Source organism: Pediculus humanus, genomic scaffold, assembly GCF_000006295.1.
Source record: "Pediculus humanus corporis 1103172107869 genomic scaffold, whole genome shotgun sequence".
Classification (NCBI taxonomy): Eukaryota; Metazoa; Arthropoda; class Insecta; order Psocodea; family Pediculidae; genus Pediculus; species Pediculus humanus.
The window spans coordinates 427,680-435,029 of NW_002987447.1; the positions used below are offsets into that span (position 1 = coordinate 427,680).

General features: G+C 21.5%; 3 protein-coding genes across 3 annotated transcripts in view; 1 reads left to right on the forward strand and 2 right to left on the reverse strand.

Annotated features, from left to right (window-relative positions):
- Positions 1-424: 424 nt before the first annotated feature.
- Phum_PHUM390990 (vacuolar ATP synthase subunit F, putative) lies at positions 425-1,054 on the forward strand (the record flags this gene model as incomplete). The annotated part of the gene is made up of 3 exons (XM_002428527.1): positions 425-560; positions 652-857; positions 1,025-1,054. 3 exons carry the CDS (start codon positions 425-427, stop codon positions 1,052-1,054), a joined length of 372 nt encoding a protein of 123 aa, XP_002428572.1.
- A 361-nt stretch (positions 1,055-1,415) lies between these two features.
- Positions 1,416-3,400, reverse strand: Phum_PHUM391000 (2-C-methyl-D-erythritol 4-phosphate cytidylyltransferase, putative; the record flags this gene model as incomplete). The annotated part of the gene is made up of 7 exons (XM_002428528.1): positions 1,416-1,501; positions 1,612-1,705; positions 1,878-2,030; positions 2,214-2,318; positions 2,443-2,690; positions 2,987-3,191; positions 3,308-3,400. The coding sequence occupies 7 exons, from the start codon at positions 3,398-3,400 to the stop codon at positions 1,416-1,418; spliced, it is 984 nt and encodes a 327-aa protein (XP_002428573.1).
- A 1,865-nt stretch (positions 3,401-5,265) lies between these two features.
- Phum_PHUM391010 (uncharacterized protein) overlaps positions 5,266-7,350 on the reverse strand; it is a gene marked incomplete at both ends in the record, with an annotated part of 3,575 nt that continues 1,490 nt past the window's right edge. Inside the window, 5 exons of the mRNA XM_002428529.1 lie at positions 5,266-5,503; positions 5,602-5,660; positions 5,846-5,949; positions 6,085-6,333; positions 6,409-6,543. Coding sequence (XP_002428574.1) covers positions 5,266-5,503; positions 5,602-5,660; positions 5,846-5,949; positions 6,085-6,333; positions 6,409-6,543 — 785 coding nt within the window. The remainder of the gene's footprint in view (positions 5,504-5,601; positions 5,661-5,845; positions 5,950-6,084; positions 6,334-6,408; positions 6,544-7,350) is intronic.

Genomic DNA, 7,350 nt, shown 5'->3' on the forward strand with positions numbered 1-7,350 from the left:
CATTGAAGGCATTTCTTGCTGCTAATATTGATCTACTTTGGTCAAACATTTTTAAGAGTTGTTGCTGCAATTAACAATTTTATCAAAAGATTAGTTTCCGGTAATATAAAAAATAACTAAAATTACTTTGTTCGAGTTAACTCTTTTAAATTAAACAAAATTATATTGGTAATTTCTCAATACGTACAAAAGTATACTTAAATAACGATCCTCTGTGTAGTTTAATGCAAAAATTTATAACCGCTTTTTTTTAAAAAGCAAAATTATGAATAAAATTGATTCGTTAATTATTTCATAAGTAATTTCAGTAAACAAATCATCTGATATTTCATCAATAGGGCCCTAAAAAAATTTAGTTTAAATCACCTGACTAAATCAGATTGTCCAAGTCAAAAGTTCTTTTTTTTTTTTTGTTTAAATTAAAATGAGTTTACATTCCGCTATTCGAGGAAAACTAATAGCTGTTATAGGAGATGAAGATACTTGTGTAGGATTCCTCCTGGGGGGCATCGGAGAAATAAATAAAAACAGACATTCAAATTTTATGGTAGTTGATAAAAGTAGGTTTATCAAATTAAAAATTTTTTAACAGAATTTTACATTTTAATATATTTCTATTTGACTTCGATGTATTTTTTTTTTTTTCTGTAGATACTGCTGTTTCTGAAATTGAAGATTGCTTTAAAAGATTTGTTAAAAGGGATGATGTTGACATCATATTAATTAATCAAAATATAGCAGAAATGATTCGACACGCCATTGACAGTCATTCACAACCCATTCCATCAGTATTAGAAATTCCATCAAAAGATCATCCATATGATGCTAGTAAAGATTCCATTTTGAGGAGAGCAAAGGTATGTTTTCCATTTTTTCCTCTTTTTAATATAAGCATTTACATATTAAATTCAATATTGAGTACAACTTAAAAATTAAATTATTTACCTATTTCATAAAATTATACCCATTTTCTAACTTACTAGTTAGTGTAAGAATAATGTTAAATATAATTTTTTTATTTTAGGGAATGTTCAACCCAGAAGAAATTCAGTAAATTTCCAAAGTTTAAACGTTTTATCGAAAGTGTAACTTTTAGTTTAAATAATTTAATACAAATTTAATTTATTTTATTATTTTAAAATATTTTTATGAAATTGTTAGAAATTTTATTATTTTAATTTAGGAAAAAGGTATTATTTAAATCGAATATTTGTTACGAGTAATCAGAAAATAAAATTATTGGAGTTTTTAATTAAAATGTATTCTGTTTTTATTAAGTTATGATTTTACAATAAATAATTCAATAATTAATTATAATTAATTAATTAATTAAAACCTAACTAATCCTGAATTTTTTTAAATTAAAGGGAAAACATTTTTTTCGTGAAAATAAATAAATAATAATTTTAGTACACTTATACGAATAATATTTGCCCAGCCAATGTTTGCTTTTCCAAAAATATTAAAGATATTATTAGATCCATCAATTTTTTTTCTTTCTCTAAATTTAAAAAGTAAATTATTACGATTTCTGTAAGTGAATTATGAGTTAAAATTAATATTAAAATATTTAATAAAATTTAAATTTATAAAATAAAAATATGAACTTACCTTTTTTTAATGCGTCATAAAGTTTTTCTATTATTTTTTCTGTTTTGGTTCTCTCAATAATTGACGATGAATCCATTGAATCAGAGTTTGTTTCCTCGATTACATAAATTAATAAATTCTGAAAAAAAAAAAAAAATTTTTTTTTAAAGGCAAAACTAAAAATTAAAAGTGAGGTAAATTTTACAAACCACAAATACTATAAAATAATATTTAAAATCAATCGAAAATTACATAAATTTTAATAAATGAGAAAAATTGGTACATACTGAGGAGTTGTTGTTATCGAAAAGTGTTTTCAATAATATCAAATGACTTTCTTCTATTTTTTCATTTGAAAAATAAACTATATTGTTATAAAAATATTTTGTAGGATTTATATTTATTCCTGGTGAAAAATAATCAATTTGATTAACCTTGTTCTTTAGTGAATTTAATAAAGTTGTAACAAGTTGGTTTTCTTCTTTTCTAAGCAAACAAACATATGTTGACATTTCTAAAACATAAATATTTAATTAAAATAATAAATATATAAATATTTACATTTAAATATAATTACCTTTGATGTAGGAAACTAAAGAGTACAAATCCTTTTTATCTGTAACTTTCCATAATGTATCTGGACCTGGTATTAGTTTAGCTTTTACTTGAGAGTATTTCAAAGCTAATTGTAAACATTCTGTTCCATTTATTAAATCGTATTCATTACACTGCAAAATATTTTTTTAGTTTAAATTTTAATGAACTTTGTATTATGCTTTAAAATGTTAATAGTGACTATAATTAATATTTTAATAATGTCAAATTTTTAATGTGATCAAATGTAATTCTTACCTTTTCATAAGCATTAAAAATAATATGGAATAAAAAAGCTTGAGGTGTTTCACTTCTTATATACTCATTTCTAATTAAACATGATTCTACAAATTCTTCTTCATTAGGTTTTATGATGGTAGAAATTAAAGGTCTTGTAGCACCTGCTGCTCCATGCAGGGCACTTTGCGATATTATTTTGCACAAGAATTCTTCGCAAATAAATGGACGAACCCCATCATGAATTACGACGACTTTGAAAATATTTCCTGTAAAAAAAATTATTAATATGTTAATTGACTAAGCTGTAATTTACAATTCATTGCTTTAAATTTTAAAATTCATAAAAAATTTTACCAAAATTAATTACAGTTTTAAATTAGTATACTTACAAATACATAAAACATGCTTTAAGATATGAATAGTTCATGCAGCTATTGATTTTACTCACTATTCTGTAGTAGCAAATTAACATATTAATATTACAGTGATAAAATTATAAAAGTTCAATTGTTTTAAAACACATACAGAACCTACCTTGAAAAAAATATTTCAACTGTCTTACCATATTTTGACAATTGAGTTAAACCATTTTTAATTGAGATATGTCGAGAAGCTCCACCTTTGACAATTAAAAATTTTTCTAATCCACTGAAATTTTTTTTCAAGATATCTTCTACAAAATCTATTTTATCACAGACCAAGCAAATTTTTTTAATGTAATTAAATTTGTAGAACTTTTCGACACAATATAAAAATAATGGTTTTCCCTGTAAAACAAAATGAATTAATTTAGATTAATTTAGACAACCTATAAATAGAACTTTATGTAACACTTTCAAAAAAAAATAAACAAAAAATTTTTCTTTAGAAAAATATTACTTACCAGAATATTATAATATTGTTTTTGGCAAGATGAAGGAAATCTTTCGCTGCAACCAGCCATTGGAACGACTACTGCAACATCAAAATCAAACATTTCTATTAAGTTCAACTTATTATTTCAATTGACGGTTAAAATTCTAAGTAAACAAATTTTCCATAAGTAATTATCGGGGCCCTTTTTAACTCTTAAAAATTTACTTCTTGCATTTCTATTGCTATGAAATCAAAAATTTAACTTTTTTAATAACTGAAAATAAAATTTATAGAAAATTAAAATCAAAAAGAATGCAATGAAATTCAATAATGATATTTATACATAAAATTGATTTTGTAAAAATGTAAATTACATGAAGAAAGTACCATTTCTAATGAGTACATTTAAATTGCTTTATACATTTTACATAATTAAATACAAAAAAATATTTTGACAATGAAAAAATTAAATAATTTTTGGTAAAAAGAAAATGTATTACTAAAAATTATTAAAAAGTTTTAATTCGAAAAATTATTTCGTAATTATTCATTTAAAAGTAATTATTTTCTCTTTTTTTAACGGTTATAGTAAAGTTAATTCAATTACATAAATACGAGTTTTAAATGCTAAAAAAAAAAGTAAAAGTAATAAAACCGATAACTCTGTTCATTCTTCATTTTTTTTTTTTTTAAATTTCTACACTTTAATTCTTAAATTTAAATATTATAATATAAATGGTAAATAATTAAATATAAATTATTTAAAATCACAATTTTATTAAAAAATTTTTTTTTTGTTTGGTTTTTTAAAAACTAACAATAATTGATGATACATTTGTATCAGACATTTCTTAAAATAAGAAAAGGTTGAAAATTAAATTAAAATTAAGGTACATCCTGAATTTATTATTCTTCATCACAATAATAATAATAATAATAAAATAAATAAAAATTTCAAAATATTAAAAAATTATTAATTAAATAATTACATTATAGAATATTATTAAAAAAAATAAACAAATAAATAAAATAGATAATTTTTAGTGAAGTCTTGTGATTCACAACATTAGTTTAGAATAATAATAATAATAATAATAATAATAATAATAATAGTTATAATTATTATTATTATTATTTGACATATTTTAATAATTTGGTCAACCTATTAATAAATTGATTGAAATGAGCGAAAGTATTATTTTCTTAATAGATGGAAGCAAAAGTTTAAAAACCTAAAATTATTATTATTATTATTATTATTTATACAAATTAAAATTAATTAATAATAATATACACAAATGCTGCATATACAATAAGTCTCATTAATTTAATGATAATGAATAATATTAATATTATTATTAATGATAACTATTTTGTTTAAATTTTTTTTTTTATTATTTTTAGAATTAAAATATTATTAATTTTCAAAAAAAAAAAAAAATTAAAATAAAATTACAATTTTACAATATATATATATATATATATAATAATAATAATAATTGCTAATAAAAAAAAAAAAAGAAAAAACTATTAGATATTATTTTAATTATTAAATTTCACAAAATTAATTATTTATTTTAATTATTGCTAATTAAAAGCATAAAAATGATTATATTTTAAATACAAATAATTCTAAATTTTTTTAAAATGAATTTAGTTTGTTTTAAAAAATGAAAAAATATTTAAATTTTTAAACGATTATTTAAATTAAAAAATTTTCAACTACAAAATAATATTATTATTATTATTATTTCCTGGATGGAGATTTTGCAATTGACGAATAATTTTTTTTTTTTTTTTATTGGGATTTGCACTTAAAATTTTAAAAAAATTTTTTTTGAAAATGTTTTTTCTTTCTTTAATATCATGTATCATATTTTAAATAATGAATTTTTTTGTTAAAATTAATATTATAAAAATAATTATATTTTTTAACGGTTTTTTTTTAATTTATTTATTTTATATCCAATACTGAAAACCTTTTATTTATCCACTACAAACGTTTTCTGTTGAAATACTTTTTACAATTAAATTATTTTGAGCACTGTGAGACTCACATATTTTTTTAAGATCTTCAAAATCTCCAATTGTTTCTTTATGATTTGGACTAAAATTTTTATCTTCATCTTCTTTGACTAAATTTTTAAGCTCTGTATGAGTTGGAGAAGGTATTTTATCACCTTTCATTCCTGTATTGTATTCATTATTTGGATAACTACAAGATCTGAAAAAGTAAAAGTTTTCTTTAGTTTTAGTTAAACTAATATTGACAAAAATCAATTGTTTATTAATTGATTATTATTTTAAGGTTTTTAAGGTTACCTTTCTTGAAAATTAAGCGGAGGAGATGGTGTTCTGGATAATGGAAAAGATGCAACTTCCTTAGAGACTAACAATGAGCTTATAGAACCAAAAGTTTGTTCGGAATACGAATTAGCCGCAACGGATATAACTAAATTATTGCTGAAAAAAAAAATTTTTTTTTTTTTTCAATAAAATATTTATTTAATTGAATTAATATTAGTTTTTAAATAATAATTTTTAACCTGCTGGAATTTGATGTAACCAAAAATGGCATGGGCGTAGGGCAAAGACTAAGTGGAGCACTGATTGATGATCTTGTGCTGGATAGCTGTGTATGGGGACATTGAGGAGGGGTATTTGGATATTCTTCAATGCTAAAATTTTTAGTTCTTCTAGAACACCACTTCCATATTGAATTGTATTTCCCTATTAAATAAAATTATTATTATTATTAAAATAAATTTATATAATAAACATTATAAATAAAATGAATTGACATACTTATTGCTTTGGGTGCTGATATTGGACTAAGGGGATAAAAATCACCGTGTATTGGACAGTGAAAACCAACTCTTCTCTTTTTTTTTCTAGCACTTTTAGCAAGAAAACAAATTCCAATACCGGCAGACAGCATGATAATACCAACAACTAGGCAAGCTGGTCCTAATATTCTAGAATTTCCGGTAAAGGCAATTCTGGCTGCATAATTTTCAGGTTCTTCATCTTGACCAGGACCTCTGTAAGATGCAACTGAAACCATTTTTTTTTTTTTTTAAATATATACGTATTAAGGTGTTAATGTTATACAATTCCTTAAATATTTACCTGTCAAAACAATTCCTGCTAATATAAAAAGGCAGCCAAAAACTGGAAGGGCTACTTGGCAGTTAGCTGCTACAACCACTCCAGCAACTAATATGCCTCCCTCAATTTTTTCAACATGAAGCTTTGAAATTGGTGCTGAACAGTGTAAATCGTTTTTTTTGTCAGAGCTTAATTCCAATGACCTAAAATTATAAAAACAATATTATATATTAATAACAAACAACATTTATTTAATATGAACAAACAAAAAAAAAAAAAAAAATTTTCACACCACCACAAGAATCTCATGCCATTTGTTCATTTCAATTTATTAAATAATAAAAATCAGGTTACAAAAAACAAAAAAAAAAAAACCTAATCATCAATAGTAAATAAATAAAATCATAGTAATTTTTTTTTTTTAAAAAAAATATATTTTACTAAAGTACCTTCGACTTTATTATAAAAATAATAAAATAATAATTATTTTAATAAAAAAAAAAAACAAATATAAGTTTTTGTTTACAATATTTTTTAATAAAATTGTTTGTTTAATTTATGAATAAATGATGATTATGTATTTATGACCCAAAATAATTTTGTTTTTGTTTTTTTTTCCCCTCCTTTTTTTTCCTTAACATGGAAACTGTTTTTGAATTTCAGTAGTCTTTTTTTTTGTACAAAAAAAACTCATTTTAAAAATTTATTATCAATTATTTTTAAATGTTACTTATTAAAATTTTTTTTACTGTCAAATCAAAAGAATCTGTAAAGGAAAATTTTATTAAAAAAAAGCCAACCAACAAACAAACAAACAGGAAAATTTAAATTACAATTTGTTATTATTTTATGCAACAAACACATACACATAAAAGCCAAGCATTCAGTCAATAAATTCCAAAAAAAAAAAAAACATGTCTGAACTTTAAAACTTATGTAATTTTTTCAGTCCCCCTAATAATA